This window comes from Temnothorax nylanderi, unplaced genomic scaffold (genome assembly GCF_030848795.1).
Source record: "Temnothorax nylanderi isolate EJ_2023f unplaced genomic scaffold, tnyl_v1.0 TNYL_tig0055_pilon, whole genome shotgun sequence".
NCBI classification, from domain to species: Eukaryota; Metazoa; Arthropoda; class Insecta; order Hymenoptera; family Formicidae; genus Temnothorax; species Temnothorax nylanderi.
The window spans coordinates 1,012,367-1,031,461 of record NW_027249117.1 but is presented as its reverse complement, the minus strand read 5'-3'; the positions used below and the strand labels follow the sequence as shown (position 1 = coordinate 1,031,461).

General features: G+C 34.8%; 1 protein-coding gene across 4 annotated transcripts in view; it reads right to left on the bottom strand.

The window, feature by feature from the left end:
• The window catches only part of LOC139772958 (ATP-binding cassette sub-family G member 1), a 54,034-nt gene that overhangs the window by 7,835 nt on the left and 27,104 nt on the right, over positions 1 to 19,095 (bottom strand). For all 4 annotated transcript variants that reach the window (XM_071707042.1, XM_071707039.1, XM_071707040.1 and 1 more), the window contains exons 3-4: positions 2,448 to 2,565; positions 334 to 523 (exon numbers count right to left, since the gene is read on the bottom strand). In XM_071707042.1, coding sequence (XP_071563143.1) covers positions 334 to 523; positions 2,448 to 2,565 — 308 coding nt within the window. The remainder of the gene's footprint in view (positions 1 to 333; positions 524 to 2,447; positions 2,566 to 19,095) is intronic.

Below are 19,095 nucleotides of genomic sequence, written 5' to 3'. Positions count from 1 at the left end.
AGAGATGATTATACACGAGTGGCATAAAAAATAGCTGATATGTTATTTAATTTTAAGAAATATCTATCCACACGCCGTTTATCTTGTAAAGTGCAGTTTCGCTGTGTATTACTCTCTCTCTCTCTCGTGTTGTCTTTGAATTTTAAACCATTTTATTGCTGTAGAAAAAAAGTCGTATGATTTTATGGCATGCCGAAAACTTGTCGTCGCTTGCCACTTTTAGTTTTACAATAGTCTGACGCATTGCGTTATTAAATTGCGTTTTCTCAATCCGTTTGTCTTCCAGTATATAGCTGTGATTTAAAAGGCCGAGATCTCTCTCTATATACTTACAGCGGCGCATTTCTGAGATTTCGATTTCCTTTTGCCGAGCTTTAAGTCGGCGGCGAAGGACATAGCCTCATAAACTGTGAGATTTGGTTGTATGAGATCGTTTTGCATGATGTAACACGACATCTTCTTGAATTCATGCATATCCCGCAGTTGTCCATTGATACTTATCGAGCCACCTATGTCCGTGCATCTGTAACCGGAGCAGCTTTACTTCACTTTATTTGCATATATTGAAAGAGAAAAGGAAAAACGTCGCACGTTTTTTGTAACGCGCCGGAAAACTTTTTGCCGCTTGTCACTTCCTTTGTATTAGGATACAGTTTGTAGTAACGCATTGCATTAATTTTAATATCATTGATTATTCAGTCGATGTGTCACAGGTCGATTCCGAGGTCAACAATCATTAAAGTTTACTAAAAAAGTTTTTTTGCAGACTGTAGTGTTTAGCCGACGAAACCTCGCATGAATGCTGACATAGACAACTAATCCCGGTTAATATAATCTCCGGCAAATGAATCCGAGAAGAATATTATATCCAAATGGAAATGTAAAAGCAAAACGATGTTATACCATTCTGACATTTACATTGATAAAATCCTGATCATTAGATCACTGGAAAAAATAATAAGTTATGTATTCTGATCGTTCTTTCATGTTGGTTTTTTTCAAATGACCATTTTATGCAACCATGGAATAATTAGTTATAAACATCATTATGCAGAGTTAGAAACTCGTTGATTTCTCATCGACATTTAACCCTTCGTGTGCAACGTCGGGTCACTCGTGCCCTGGCGAAAGTGACTGTCCCCTGTAGCTGTATTTGTTTATATAAATATAATGTTTAAACAAATGAAAAAATCGGCAATATAGCGATTGATCCTTAAAGTAGGATAGTTAATAAGGTAACATGAATTTTTTCAGATTTTTTTAGAACACTTTAAAGTATTTTTTAGGCGTCGGACACGAGTGACCCGACGTTACACGTTACAGGTGCCGAAAAAGACGTTGCACACGAAGGGTTAATTGCGCTTCAGCGGCTAAACAACGCGAGGAAGATAATAAGACTACACCGATTAAAAAATATAGTTGAAAATACTATAATTACACTATAATTTATAGTATTTTATATTACTAGTTTATATTACTTTTATTACTAGTTTATATTACTAGTATTACAATAGAATTTACTATAAAAATGAGTATCTCGACTATAATTTTTTAACCATGCAATTATACTTAATTTCATTATCAACTTTATTATCAGTGTAACCAATTTAAGGTGGTTCAAGCAGTAATTTGAAGTCACAAAAACAACTATTGTTACTAGTGACAAATATGAATAATTTAGTATGTAAAAATCAGCATACATTTAAATTAATTATTCCGTAAGGTGTTTTCTCATTTAACCGTTGCTATAAACTGAAAATATCAGAGCAAAGTCACAAATTTGACTAGAGTTGGTGATATAACCATAAATGATCACGCCGGTAAAGAATAAAATATACTAAAATAGAAAAAATATACATCACAATTTCTACAATTCCGCGATAGTGAATATATTCATACAACTGCCGAAAAAAATATGTTATCCTTATAACCTCCATTCAACGGTGGGAGAATGGTAGGACACGCGTCTTGTGCGTCAGCTGACGCGTGCGACGTTGCCAAGCAGCCACTCAAGACGGCCGCCATGACTCTCGTGTCGTGTCGAAACGTCGAAAGTTGCCGAAAGTTTGTCGAAAGTTTCGCTTTATTTATATACGGTACGGTCAATCAGTTTGGTGTCGCGTCAGTATCTTTAGAAATGTTTATTGCATCGATTAAACAGTTTTTTATTCGTTTATCTACTCGAGAAGTATGAACGTATTCCATAAATGTGCGATCTGACCCTCCTTTCCCTATTATCACCATGTAAAATTGGCAAAGTTTACGGACATATATCTCCGGAACCAAGCGGTAAAAAAATTCGAAATTTTTCAGACACACTCTAGGAACGTTAACCTTTCATTTAATATCATATTTTCCGGGCTATCTACATTTGACCTAAATGCTTGAACCACCTTAATTTGCTACCCGATTAAATAATTATTATAATTCGCGATTATTATACTGACTTGTATCCCGCGAGAACGTTGAGTAGCGTCGATTTCCCGGCACCGGATGGACCCAGAATCGCCGTCAGCTCGCCCGACTTGAATTGTCCGCTGAGTCCCCTCAGAAGCATCTTCGATTCTATAAATTTAACAGAAAGTTAAGCGGTATTTTACGCAAATAACAACGATTTTTTGTGATTAAAGTATCGGAAACATTTGATGTGCAAGGCAACGCACTGCCGGATGGAGATAATTACCATGACAACCTTATTTTAGTAAGCGACTATAAAAGTTTATTGTCGATAGACTTTATTAGTAAGGCGACGTATAGGTGATGAAGCTATTATAGTGTCATCGCTATGACTTTACATAAGACGTATGAGGTAAACGAAAAAGAGACCTTTGCGCATCTCCTTGAGCTCATTAGCGATACCATCCGTATCACTCGGTCACGAAGACACATTCTCGTCTGCTTTATCGTTGTTATAGGCATATTACAGGAATTCTTTATTACAAGCAATAAAGAACTCAACTCTGGATAATTTATTCGTGCTGATTGATCATTAAAACAGTGACCATATTATATCGTATATAAAAATCTCTTAAAACTAATGTTTATTATAGAAAAACTTTTTATCATTGGGTTTTGTTTAAAAGATTTATTATTCCACTAAAAATTGAACGAGTTTTAGCGATAATAAATACTTATGATTTTATTATAACAAAATAATCATTTCAAGGTATGACAAAAAAGTAATCACCTTAGAATTAATTGTAGAGTCTTCGCGTTGCGTATAACACGTGTAAAATGTAAAAACAAAGAACTGTTTATTACTGCGACCTGTGACTAAAGCCCTGTGTCCACGATACTAGAGATCGCTCCGAGATTTCGGACGGAGAAAAAATTGATCAATCATATTTAAATAATTCGGCAATTGACCAATGCGATTGGTTAATTCTTTCTCCGTCCGAGATCTCGGAGCGATTTCTAGCATCGTGGACAGAAGGCTTAACAGTTCCTGGTTTACATTTTGAACAAAACGTAGTATATAGAAAGATATTGAATATGACTGGTCGACAAATTTCTTATCAGGTTCGAAACCTGATTATCAAAGATAATGTAAACGCGATGTTTCGCAGCGGCAGATCGCTCAGAAATATGAAATTAGCAAAAACGCTATTCAGAAGCTTTATAAGAAGTTTTTAATCACAGTGGCTGATCGGTCTGGAAGAGGTAGAACGCCCGAAGCACAACTTGGCGTGATGATGCAAACATCATACGAATGGTGAAGAAAGATCCGAGGACAACTGTCAGAAATCTTTGTGAATCACTCTATCTGACCATTTCCGACCGGACAGTGCGCACGAGATTGCGGGAAGCAGATCTACAGAGCCATTTTACGCGTAAGCGCCCATTAATTAGTAAAAAGAATAAAAGGAAGCGACTCGAATTTGCAATAAAGTATGCAATAAAGTATGCAAATCAACCTGTGAAGTTCTGGAAACGAGTTCTGCGGACGGACGAGAGGAAGTTCGAATTTCTTGGACGCATACAACGAATTCGTGTGTGGCGAAAAATTACAATAGCCAAATGCTAGCAGAATACCGGTAATATGCCAGCAGATCCAAACATGAATATGCAACAGATTCCTGTCCACTACGTCCTCATTAATTAAGCTTATTTTCTAGCAGCATGATTTGCTGCCACAATATGTATACGCAGAAACGCAGCAGAAACCATGCACAACGTGTCGTCACGATCTACTATTATATCATGATGTCAGATTCTGGTAGATTTCTGTTTCATTTTCTACGCATATATCTGACACGGCAGATCATGCTTTGCTACTACCAAAATTATGCCAATATGGCATGCGGCACACAATTTGTAAATCCTGCCCTTAGCAGACGTGGCTATCTGGCGAAGAGCTTCAAGATCGTCACCTCCAGAAGACGGTGAAACATGGCGGAGGTAACATCTTGGTCTGTTTTTCTTGGGAAGGAGTGGGTCAATTAATAAAAATCAGTGGTATCATGACTGCTGACACTTAAATCGATATTTTACGTGAAATAATTTGGAAGTTTTATTGATCCAATTAGGCTCGGAGAACAACAAGTTTATTTTACAACAAGATAATGATCCCGTCAAGCATGCCGCCAAAAAAACAGTAAGAAATCTCTTACCTCCCACCACATAAAACTGCTTGATTGGCCTCCACATTCTTTAGACCTGAATTCCATCGAAAATTCATGGTCGATTTTAGACGAAAATGTGAACAAAACCGGAGTTATAAAAATAATTAGTTTGATGAGCTGCAACGACTTGGAAAAATCTCGATCTTAATCATTTGCATAATCTGGTCAAAAGTATGCCCACAGACAGTTGGCGGCGGTCATTAAGGCCATACAAAGGAGGCCATACAATAAATAACTAAGTTTTTTCAACTACAGATTAAGGGCCGATATCACAGTCTCCGATTAACGTGATCCTCCGATTAAACTCACTCTGCATCTCTTTCTAACTGTCCCCCTAGAAAGAGACGAAAAGACAGTTAGAAAGAGATGCAGAGTAAGTTTAATCGGAGGATCACGTTAATCGGAGACTGTGATATCGGCCCTAAGAGTTATAAAGTGGTCACTTTTTTGTCATACATGAAAATACTTGTTTTGGTAAGATAAAGTTATAAGTTCTTGTTGTTGCAAAAATTCTTTCAATTTTTAAAACAAATCTTTAGTGTGATAGTAATCCTTTCAAAAAAGCCCCATAATAGGATGCTTTTTCATTAAAAACATAATAGTTTTAAGAGATTTCTGTGTACGATATGGGATGGCAGTGTTCGGCATCAATCAATTAAAGCTTTAATCAATTAATCAATTGATTGAATATTTAATTGTGGCATTTCAATTGCGTATTTAGTAATCACTCATTATCAATTTATATATTTAGTAATCACATTACATTAATAAAAAAAATTACAAATCAGAATTATTACATGCTATATTTTATTGAAACTTCTTTGCCTCTTTCCTCGTTTGCCATCTTATTCTATAAAAAAAAATATTCTCGCAAGGACATACAAACAGCCAGTAAGAATATCTAATCTTTAAAATAAATAGCACACATTAAATCATCATCACAATAAAAATTAATTGTTAATTGCACTGACAATTAAAATTAGTAAATAATTAAATAATTAGTTTTAATTATAAGGACAATTAACAATTAATTAATTTTAATCATATAAAACAAATATATACACTCACAACTAACTAATTTAATTGTCAATTGCAATTAACGGTTAAAATTTTAATTTTCAATTGTTAATTGTCAATATGATTTAATTGTGCCCAAAACTGTGGGATAGTCACTTTATTATGCCGGTCACTGTACTTGTGACGTGAAAAATGATTAATTGCACTACGAACGGGCGAATCTTCTAACGTAAGCATAATTTAATATTATTCGATATAGAAGTTGTTTAAAGTGCAGACTCGATTACGATTCCAAGAAAAAAAAATGGGTATAGTATCTTTAGATGTAAAACAACATTATTAGGTATGAAAAGATCTAAATAACATGTAATTTTATATGATTATATATAATTAGATCCGAAATTTGGCGCAATATGATCTTATCTTTATATAATCATATTCGGCTTGACCTTATTATGACAGGGTGTTTCAGAATTGCACGGCACTATTTTAGGGAAACATTTTTTAGGTCAAAATGAACAAAAAAGTTTATATAAATATATGTCTTAAACTTATTTATTAATAAGATATTAAAGAGTAAAGATTACGTTTAACGTAAAACATTTAAAGTATGTTTTCGAAGTGGCCACCGTTTTGTTGAATTCTTCTTGCGTGCCAATAGGTCTATAATAAACTAAAACTTCATCCAACCCCATAGAAAATAGTCTAATGGCGTTAGATAAAGGGGGTTGGATAAAGTCTTTAGTTTATTGTAGACTCATTGGCACGCAAGAAGAATTGAGAAATCGCATAATGGAAGCTGCAGTAACTATCAGGAATATTCCTGATGCCATAAGACGTGCCAGAGAAACATGAATACATCATGCTGCATTCAACAAAACGGCGGTTACTACTTTAAATGTTTTACTGTTAAACACATAATCTTTACTCTTTAATATCTTATTAATAAATAAGTTTGGGACATATGTTTATATGAACTTTTTTGTTCACTTTGACCTAGAAAATATTTCCCTATAATAGTGCCGTGCAATTCTGAAACACCCTGTATATGACAACAGACCTGGTTGAAAATTATTATATTATATGACAACAGATCTGGTTGAACATCATTATGTATATATAATCATATTCAACCAGATCTGTTGTCATATTATATATAATAAAATCAAGCCGAATATGATTATATAAAAATAAGATCATATCGTGCCAAATTTCGGATCTGATTATATATAATCATATAAAATTACATGTCATTTAGATCTTTTTATATCTAATAATGTATTTTTAAATATATATAATTTATTTATTAGAAATATCTCGATTTATATAAATTAAAAAAAGTTCGATATTTGCAATTAAATAATTCATGCCGAGGAAATGTACAATTATTTGTAATAAATAATACTTATTTAAAAAAATAAAATATATGGTTTATTTATTAGAAATAAAATTTTATTTCGCCGTATTTAAATAAGAGATTTATTTCTGTGAAATAAATCTTATATTCCACAAATAAATTTTTAAAGCCGGTATTCATAGATCTTATTTCAAGATCGTCTTAAGTAATATCTTAAGATGCTAATACGGCTCTGTGATTGGTTAATGATATCTTAAGATTGTATAACTAAGACAGTCTGAAATATAAGATCCGACTATAATGAACATCGGCCTAAGTATTTTTTTTTCTCAGTGTATACTTTGTACGTTTAATCGTATATGATCGGGTTCACGGTCTTACTTGTTATTGACGTTATCGGAACAACTGGGTTACGCAGCAAGAACACGACATTAGCATATATTTCTCAAGTGTCATTCTCTTATCGTCTTCCGCTACATAACACACACGCACAAATACTTGTAACGCGTATACTTGCGCTTTGATTTGTAGGAAATACGATTAAATTAACGAAAACACTGAGGAAATGTTTACGTTTTTGCGTAGTGCGATAATTTATAATTGTATATAAAAATAAAGTAATTTATATTAACATAAAAATGATAATATGAGAGTAATATGTGTCAAACTAAAATAAGCGGCCGTAAGAATGTTCTGCTTGATTTACTTCAGATGAATGTACTTTTCTACTGTCGGCATTCAAGTAATTTGCCTCATTTATGTCATTTCCCTCGGCAGGCTGCTCTATTAAATAGTTAAAATAACTATATGTACCGCTAAGCTCTCATTATCTTTATTTTTGTGCATTTTACGTGAGTTTGTCCAAAGTCTTAGTTTCTCCACGAAGAGCTGCACAAGCAGCAAACGCGGTTGCATTATGCAGCAGCTGACCGTGAATTATACAATTTGCGCGTGATTTTTACAAGACGGCTATTCTTCTTTGTTTGTCACGCGCTGTCATATTTAACTGACATTATATCAGCATCCATCTATCATTCCTTCGCCTCGTCTCCGCGCAGAAGAAAAAGCGACCGCGACTCGCGCGTGTGTTCCCATCGATGCATCTAACACGTCTCGCGAAAACATGAGTCACGCTTCAATCGTTATCCTTTGCGGAATCACAAAGAAGGTTTCTTGACCTGAAACTGCCGACTCATGCATCAACCGCAAGTGAAGCGATGCGCACCGAGATCATGCAAAATGTACACGTCGCTTTCAGACGCCCTCGCTCCGCGCTATCGTTACGTTTTGAAGTTATCCTTCCCCGAAATCTTTCTCCTTTTTTCTTTGCTGGTATTTTGACGTAGAACTACGTCTTTGTCGACAGTAAGTAGGGGGTAACATGTAACATTGGGAGCACAGATGCAACGAAAACATGTCACACTTTGAACGTTTATATCTTCAAAACTAATAATCATAGAGTAATGATTAATACGTCATTAGATAGCTTATATAGTCCCATTTTCTTTCAAAAGTTTCAAAAGTCTCAAAAAAGGAGGAAGCCAAACAATTATAAGCAAATAATTATGCTCAAGTCTCAACCACTTTCAATATAATTCTTCTTTTTTGGCAATTTATTATTAATTATTGGCAACTTTTCTAATTCCATTATATTTTTTAGTCTTTTCTACCCCTATTTCATATATAATACTTTAAGATTTGGTTGATTAAATCCAACTTTATTAGGCTTCTATGTATTTACGTATTCCTAGCAAATTCTAACGTATGTAATTCAAGTACTAATCAATTTTAAAGAATTATATATGAAACTAGCTGATTACCCGGGCTTCGCCCCGGAGAACATATGTAATAAGACACAAATAGTCTCTCTCTCTCTCTCTCTCTCTCTCTCTCTCTCTCTCTCTCTCTCTCTCTCTCTCTCTCTCTCTCTCTCTCTCTCTCCTCTCTCCTTCTCTCTCTCTCTCTCCTCCTCTCTCTCTCTCTCTCTCTCTCTCATCTCTCTCTCTCTCTCTCCTCTCTCTCTCTCCTCTCTCTCTCTCTCTCTCTCTCTCTCTCTCTCTCTCTCTCTCTTCTCTCTCTCTCTCTCTCTCTCTCTCGCCATCCTCTATCTCTATCGCACTCTCTCCTCTCCCTCTCCCTCTCTCTCAGTCTCTCTCCTCTCTCTCTCTCTCTCCCTCTCTCTCTCTCCCTCTCTCTCTCTCCCTCTCTCTCTCTCCCTCTCTCTCTCTCCCTCTCTCTCCTCTCTCCCTTCTCTCTCCCTCTCTCTCTCTCCTCTCTCTCCTCTCTCCTCTCTCTCTCCCTCTACCCCTACTTCATGTATAATTCTTTGAAATTCAATCAATTATTTCCCAAAAAATTGGAAAAATTATAAAAACCGGTTTCCAAAAAGATCAATAACAAAAATAGTACACTTTATAGCACTTCCCGGGAAATTCTACCCCTTCTTCATATACAATTCTTTAAGATTCGGTCAATTAATTCCCGAAAAATTGAAAAAATTTTGGTACCGGCTTCCAAAAAGATCGGTAACGAAAAATTATACATTTTATAGCACTCCCCGGAAAATTCTACCCCTGTTTAATCTATAATTCTTTGAGATTCGGTCAATTATTTCCCGAAAAATTAGAAGAATTGGAAAAACCGGTTTCCAGAAAATCGGTAACAAAAAACTATACACATAGTGGCACTCCTCGGAAAATTCTACCCCTATTTCATATACTTTTGGTAGAAATTTGATCTATAATTCTTTGAGATTCGGTCAATTATTTCTCAAAAAATTAGAAAAATTAAAAAAACCGGTTTCCAGGAAATCGGTAACGAAAAACTATACACTCTATAACACTCCCCGGGAAATTCTACCCCTATTTCATATACTTTTGGTAAAAATTCGGTCGAATAGTTCAAGAGTGTATAAAGGACATACATACATACATACATACATTCATTTTTATATATATAGATAGGGGTAGAAAAGATTGAAGAATATAATAGAATTAGAACAAAATTGCCAATATAATAGAAAAAGTGTACAAATTAGAAATTTGCACATTTTTTCGCTTATATATAACTCAAGAACTAATCAACCAAATTTTAAAAAATTATATATAAAATAGGGGTAGAAAAGATTGAAGAACATAATAGAATTAGAAAAAAATTGCCAATATGATAAAAATCAGACGGGCACGGTAACAACTGTGCCGCAACCAACAACGTATTATATAGAACTACGTTTACCGTCACTAATTCATGTCACTAGTTAATTAAAGTAACTGTCCTTTGCTGAATACTTGAACATGAAATAGTGACAATTTTTTTTCTCTAAGATTGAGATACGTTCGATGTAATTTTCGACGAAAATGTATTTTTAATCTACACGAGCGAATAGTGTGCATCGCGACGCGATGGAAGGAAGCGATAATCGATCGGGTCCAATTGGTACACGCACCGCATAAGCGTGAAACAGATGTCCGTGAATCATTGCCACGCAATTGCGTGAGGAAATTTATAGTTAGGCGCGTGACATATCTCTCTGGCGAACGCGACATTGCGTTATATTTTATCCGCGTCGCATTGAATTATCATCAGCTCGTTTTTATTCGCTGTAACAGAATACTGCAAACAAGAATATTTTTCCGTCATTTTATTCGACATCAGAAGGAAAAGTAATGTTAGAGTCGAAGCTCGCGCACACAAATATGCGCAGCGATATAATTACAGATTGATTTTTCTTAATTTGCATAAGGAAAAGCTGACCGGATATTCTCGGTATAATTACACATCACTGATCACTTAGTTTTCATGATAATCGCTTAAATTAAACCCATGTGCCTGTAATTGTAGGAGCTACGTAACTTGTTTTTATTAACGGCTTTGATTGCCAAAGTCTTACGTGTGTGAAATTGCGAAAAAGAAGGAACACTTGCGATTCTGTTTTAAAGTATCTTTTCCTCCTTCATAAGGAATGACTGGTATTAAAGGAATTGATTGTAATTATTTATGAGCTTCTGACAGTTATTTTTCTTCGCCTGAACACTAACGAGAGAAGTATAGATTAAAAAAATGTTTGTTGACGCTTCATTATGTAGATGCGCAATTAGCGAATAATTAACATAATGCAGTTTATCGGTACTCTGACTCTTTGTATTATCTTTAACTTATGTTATCTTTCATTTCACAATTAAATCAGTAAAAAACATGTAGATTAATGAGAAATACTACGATCTGTTATTGCTATTTGCAATTCACGATTATCTCGGATATAACAGTTCTACGTTGTAAATCTTAAATGATTAATTTTCCTTAATGGTTTATTAACAATGTTTTTATCTCAAACTTTTGCGAAAGAGATATTATTAATGTGAACATATTACGTATTTCTAATGAAGCAGTTGATAAAAATGTGTTATTAATTGCAAGTTATGAAAATCTTCTAACAGATATTACGTTGTTTTTTAAATAATTACATCTCATCTGTATTTTTATGATATTGTGTTAACGGAAATGCGAATAAGTATAAGTACGATTATATCTATATATATATATAATTCAATGTCCCGATTGACTCATTAACGCCCAGCCCAAACCTCTAAACCTAGAAACATGAAATTCGAGGAGTATATTCCTTCCATGGCGTAAGCACTCACTAAGAAGGGATTTTTAGAAATTCGACTCCTAAGGGGGTGAAAAGGGGTAAAATGTGTTTTCACGACTTTCTCAATATCGCTTGGGCCCGATGAGATATCGACTTGGTTTTTGCTTACAAAGGTTACCCATACAAGTGCTTAAAAACATAATTCAAGATTTTGCCTTAATCATCTATCTATCTATCTTCTATTTATCTATCTATCTATCTATATATATATATATATATATATATATATAATATATATATATATATATCTATATATATATAATCGAATGTTCCGAGTGACTCATCAACGCCCAGGCCAAATCCTTAAACCTAGAAACATGAAATTCGGGGAGTATATTCCTTCCATGACATAAGCAACCACTAAGAAGGGATTTTTAGAAATTCGACTCCTAACGGGGTAAAAAGGGGTAAAATGTGTGTTACCGTAGCGAAGCACGGGTATCAAGCTAGTTATTACATAAGCAACTACTACATAACTACAAAGAACATTATTTGAATCGTATGTTTTAAAAGGAATTAAAATGAAAAATCCTGGTACACGATATTATGAGAATACCACGAGAATACCCACAATAATCTCGGAATTACAATTCGTTTCTGGCGAGTAGAATTTAGGCATTTAGAGTGATAATTATACATACACGTGTAGGCACTCCGATTATTCCAGTGATTTTTCCTTCGCTTAGCTGACGTTGAGTTTTATACGCAACTGATTTTGCTTCTTTTTGATACAATGTGAAACGAGAGATATATTGTGATAATGTGATAAGACATTAGTTATGAAAATTTTCATAAATTAAAATGACATTTAAATTTTTAATTTTTACGCGTATACCGGGTGCGCTCGCAATGGTGAGGCACGCCGTCTCTGCCTACCTCCTGTACTCCGCCTGTAATAAGGTAACTATTTTCTTTTATAACTCGAAAATTAAGCTTCGGCAAAAATTTTGCTACAGGAAAAATCGTCTCAGAATCGAATCAGGAATCTGTCTTTTGCGAGACAATAGGGTTGTTTTGAAACACCCTGTATATTATCGAGATGTAAAAGTTCAAGATCTAGAAATCAAGAGACACGGTGGTGTCTCGCGCCAAATACACGCGAAGCGAGACCGCACCGTGACTCTTACGCGAACGCACGAGTTGCGAGTACCCGAGATTTTGAGATCTCAATAACGAGTGAACGGATCAAGTTCTAAGTATAGGCTTGATCGATAGCTTGGGTTTGAATTATATAATAAATAACTTTGTATTAAGAATAAAACGTTGGAAATCTTTTTATTCGTTTCTTTATAAGGACAAATCACTGACCGAGCGGTACTGAGGGAATAAAAATTCTGCGTGAAGCATATATAATACTGTGCCTTCCTAGTTTTTAGATTGCTAAATAAACAATATAGACAACAGGATTTTTGTTTTGCAATAGCTAGTTATTTTGACCAAGCTCTTTTTCTTCCTTTATTTTGAATCTAATTATAATAAAACAATAAGAAATAATTTACTTTGTAAGATATAATGTTATTCTATGGAAAAGAAATATCTCTCTTCGAATACAAACGATACCAATATAAATTGTTTCTCATAACGAGAAACATATCTAGAGTTTCATTGTACATACATTATTGTTAATTCTAACGAACACCGGATCATAATAAAACGGAAGGCCAATTATACGAATGCGCAAATTAATAAATTGATAATTTATTCTTAATTTACAATATTTAAAGATGACGTGTGATTCGGTATATGAGAGCGGTCGACTTGTATTAATTCTGATTCTTACCTCATGTATGCCTCGGTTTTATAAGATTAATTATATAATTAGACTCGTGAAATTGTCAAGCGATTTAAACGGCGAATGTGAGTCAGGCGCGGGACGTGGTGCGCAATAAAACTTAAGACGTGTATTCACATATGACGAACGTTTCGGCTCTTCCTTTGAGCTATCTTCAGCATTTATTAAGTAAAAGAATTCTATTCCTGCAGAGCTCGAGGTAGAGCTCTCTCCTTTCTTTTTTGTTTCCTTAAACGATCGATCAAACATATTTTTCTTTCTTTTTCACAGTGGAAAATGTCCACTATTATCGTGCGTACCAGCTCGCTAGTCACGACATCTCCTCAGAAAGGGAGCTTTCTACCTCGAGCTCTGCAGGAATAGAATTCTTTTACTTAATAAATGCTGAAGATGGCTCAAAGGAAGAGCCGAAACGTTCGTCATATGTGAATACACGTTTTAAGTTTTATTGCGCACCACGTCCCGCGCCTGACTCGCATTCGCCGTTTAAATCGCTTTATAAGATTAATTAGAAAGTTGAAGGCTATGAGTAAAGGAATATGGGTAAATATGCATAATAGGGGACCCAGCCCCAATGACCTTGACCTTGACATATGTTGTCAAGGTCACCCTCCTGAGTGACCTACAGAAAGTTTTAGCCGTCGCTCGTTTTTTATTAAAAAGTTATTAACAAAAAAAGTTTGAAAAATATAGCAGCTATTTTGAGTATTGGAAGGCTATAAATGACTAATATACATGTTGAAATAGTTCACGCATACACTTTCCACGCGAACCTAGGTTCACCCCACCCCCCCTGCTTTCGGGGGAGGTGCGGTAGCCCCTCCCTCGCTTACGTGTGTACTGTTTATGCACACACATAAATAATACGTCAATTGTGTGTGCCCATACACACGTGTGTGTGCCCTGCTTTAACGAAAATCACAACTTTTATAAAGCAGGGCATACACACGTGTGTCCGTATTTTATTTATTATAAATTTTTAAGAGCCAAAATGGAAAATCCAGCTCTGTACCGGGTTGCGGCTGATCTTACTGAGTAAAACGAGCATAAGTTTAATGAGATTCGTTAATTAATTTAGCTAAAATTTGGGAAAAACCATTTGTATAGTTCACGGCTACAAATTCTTGCCGAATTATCTATTTCTACGCGATAATTTTAGTCTCTAAACATATTTCGGCGCAAAGCGTTGAAATAGTTTCTTTTCTCTAAGGAAGACTTTTTAGAAGTTTATTTCCACTTTATATACACAGACAGTTTGATATCTCCTTGCGTTATACATATTCTTCATTTAATTTTCCGACGAAGAGAAACGGATACGCCCGAGGAAGGACTTCGTGGAAGGAATTCTAGAAGAACTCCCGCAAAACTTTATATACTGCCTAAAGATATTATATCAAGTACATGAGACTAATCAGTAGGATATACTAACCGCGCAACTGTCACTTTGGAGAATTCTTGTTTTTTTTTCTTAGTATTATTCTGTAAAATTTGTAATTTATTGCATATCCCCGCAGGGTTCGCAATCTACTACCAATACTATCCTTCTCCTCTCACTTTAACCCTTTGGACCAACGGCTTAACGTCTCTTTCCGAAAGACGGAGCCCAGTTTTCTCCGCACAAGAGCCTATTTTGCACGGAGGGGCGCAGCTATCGGAAAAACATTCCATGCTTCATGGCTCTAGTGGACTCGAACCTGGTTCCTCAGATTACGAGTCTGGCGCTCTACCACTAGACCACACTGCCGCCCTTCTTAGTATTATGAATATAAAGTATTAACGATACATAGTCACTCGATAGCACAACGTATCGCCGAGCGTCGATCTTTGCTCTACGATTTTTCGAGCGATTTTAACGCGACGAGATGTGTCCTCTTCGCCGGGAACAATGATCACTCGTACGTCGCGCTTTCCCGGAGCGCTCCAAAGGCGATTCAAGGAAGGATTCAAGGAAGTTCGTCTTGCTATATATACTACTATTTCGGTTCGTGTTTTTGTTTGGGGACACCGGTAATAATCGAGAATCTTTTAATTTCTTACTTTAAAATTTATTTAAGAAACTGTTGGCCTCCTTGTTGAATACAAAGCTGTGCTCTTTTAATCACAGACTCATGCATTTTTGCCAAGGTGGGTTGAGCTTGTAATTTTTGAAATGCTACTACAATTTGTTCTCTTAAGTGAGCAACAATATTTTGACTATTTATGGCGTAAATTAAACGTTTGACATGACCATAAATAAAAATCGAGCGGAGTAGATCCGACGATTTTAGGGACTAAAGATACTCTTCCGCGGCCAATCCATAATTCGTTGATTTAATAAATCTTGAATAGAAGTAGTCTGTAGCAAGATCCGTTAGTCGAGATATAGTTAAGTGCGTGTATACTTCATAGATTTTCAAAGTTGTTTATTTCGAAAATAAAGCCTCGTACGAAAAAAATTATTCTACAATTTTGACTTATTTTGGCACAAAGAATCACCTTGTTCTCGGTTGTACTACAAATTACCACCCATCCTGATATAGATAATTGTATAAAGCTATACAGTACTATATACATAGTTATACAGGGTGTTCGAAACGGGACGGCGAAATATCTTGAAAAATATAAGTTGTATAGAACATTGTTTTAGACAAAAGTTGTAAGGTTTAAAAAGGTCTATTTACTAGTCTTATAAATTTGACCTTAGATGGCACCTCCAAGGTCGAGGTTCTTAATTTTGTTTTTGTTCTTTATTATTTAACTTTTATTATTTTATTCTATATATTCTTTATAGCTTATTTTCTTCTTTATTCTTTATTTTTATTAGTTACAGTCACCGATATATTACCATAAAAGAAGCTCAATAACTTCGAAACGGTAGACCCTAAAATTTTAGTGTTTTGAAAAGGTCTCGTGAGGAGCTATAAAAATATGTGATAAAAAATAAGAAGTCTCGTTTAAAAAATTCATGATAATCTCGAACTGATCTTGGAGACACCATTCAAAGTCATACTCATAAAGCCAGTAAATAGACCTTTTTAAGTTTTACTACTTTTGTCTGAAAAAATTTTATATATTTTTCAAGATATTTCGCTGTCTCGGGATTTTTCAGACCTAATCTATCCCTGTATAAAACAATATATAACCGTGTATAAAGTAATATAGTTTTTCTTTCAACCTCAAATAAGGTAGCAAAACATATTTTACAGATTCCCGTTGAGGGCACAAACTTTTGAACCCCCTCCTTTAAAAGATTATGACAATTATATTTTTTCAACAAGATTTAGACAAATATTTTTTTCTGAAATCAATTATTATGCTATAATGACATATTATGACATTTTTAGTAGCAATAATATATTTCGTTAATAAAGCTATCTTAGATTGATAGCAGAGATCAAGTAAAGGTTACCATATCTGTGAGAGAAACGTCGGCAATATTACGCCTGCATAGAATGCGAAATGTTACAAATTATAATCGCATTACGTATCTTTATTATAGACCGCAACAAATTTCACGAAGTTTCACCGTTGTGCGGAATTTCTTACAGAAGGAAAAGCTATCATAATACCTTCGCGACATTTTTACGAATCCGATTTTATCGCATACGAATGTGATTTTTAGGGCGAAAAAGATTCCCTGTAATTCCTACGTCTCAAATTTACGAGTTGAAAGATTGCCACAGACGCAAGTGTGAATCAATATATCTTTGTCATTAAAGTAATAGATTCGATTCTCTGTTCTGCGGACGCGAAGTAATTTTTTACTCGTCAGTTGTGGCATTGCTCGCGGTTGTTCTCACGTGATATCTAATTAGACGTCGAGAGAGTAAGAAGTCATTGCCTTAAGATACATCCCGTCCAGAGAATTGTCGATGCAGAGAGATAAATATATCGATTCAACATCATTGAAATGCACGCCCGTACTATATGTTACTTAACGCATATGACCTACTCCATTACACGCCTCGTTGCGCGAAGATACCTGTATTACGGCAAGAATATTCTCCGCGTGAAATGATCTTGACATAAATTACATCATACGTAAACATGTACGTGGGGTGTAGCGGTAAGTGTAGCCTACGGTGAAAGAATAAATCAGCATCGCGGAAAAGAGGCGTCAATGAAGTGCCTGTAGGCATCGACTTTACCACGCTTTTTCTGAAAAGCGGAATCTTCAGGAGAGGAAGAAAGGAAACTCTTGAGAGCAAGAGTTGAATGGAAAACAAATGAAAATTTACATTCTTCACTCGAGCAAGCGGAATACCGACGAAACCACGTAGTGGTACGTGTCTTGATTTTACAACATATCTAATGCGATATCTTTCAAGTCGATCCCCCTCAACAAAGTCTGCATAGTTAACTACTCGACGTGTAGCTGCTTGGAAAATATATATTTTTTTTTAATACAACTTAGTTACATATGTATGAGACTTGATTCCGGATAATTACCAAGAGCATAAAGAAAGCTGTAAATATAAAAAGAATGAGACGCCAGCAAAGCTGCTGTGGAAAAAAATATAAAAACAGTTTAATCGGAAGGTGGATAGAAAAGAAAAAGAAAAAAAGAGAGAACTTAAATTGACAGATCGTAATATAGTGAACGTAAAAATAAACGAATGTAAACAGAAGCCAAAAGAACATAAGCACAAAATCAATCTATAAATAATGAGATTCGGTAAAATGGCTGAGCGAAATGAAGAAGGAGAATTGAAGATTTTATATCAGAAGGTTTAATTGACTGCAATGTGATATAGGAAAAGACATTTAAGACAAAAATTAGTATCTTATTATTTTTCCTATTACTTTTCTTCGCGTGGGTTAAATTCGATTAGATTGGTTTGAAAATTTTATCCCACCGCGGATTTGAAAATAACACGGTCAAGGAGATGATTCGTTTTAGGTAATTGATCTTCTTTTGGCTGACTAAGTCTTAAGAATATGATGATATAATCGTCAGAAAACGAACGGTTTAGATGCATAATAACATATAATGGAAGTATCTCAAGGCTGCAATTCCTTTTCTTGCGCAAGTTGCGATAAATCGCACGCGATTTAACGACTTAATATTCTAACGGAAAAGTAACTTCTTGTCTTGTTAGTGATATGCTTAGAGATAATTTTGTACAATGTACGCGCTATATAAACGATTAAAAATAACATCAATCAGTCATTTATATCAATTAATCTGAGGGAAATGAATTTAATACTGAATTAATACTGAATTAATATTAAATTAATATCGAATTTCGATAGACCGCCACTTTAACCTAATCGAGCTGTTATATCTCCATTGGGCTGCTGTCATATCTTTAAGTTCATGATGTCCAATGCAGCTAAACTTACACGATCTGCGATTATATCAGGACACGAATCCGATTGTAAACAAGTAATCGGATGACGATATCGCACAAAATCTTATAGAAGAATGGTAGCAAAAAATGCAATTAACTTGGCTATTTATTGTTAGCATAACTCACAACTGAAGTATTTTTTACGAGTTTGGAACAAAAATGCGATTAAAGATCAAATTGCGTTCTTCTATAGTAATATACGATAGTAAAAACGCTACGTGTAGAGTCTAAAACTAACATTAAAAACAGATTGTAAAACTTACGCATTCCTTTTTTTCGACATGGTTGAAAAAACGGGAAGTATCTGTGCGTCTACTTTTTTATAC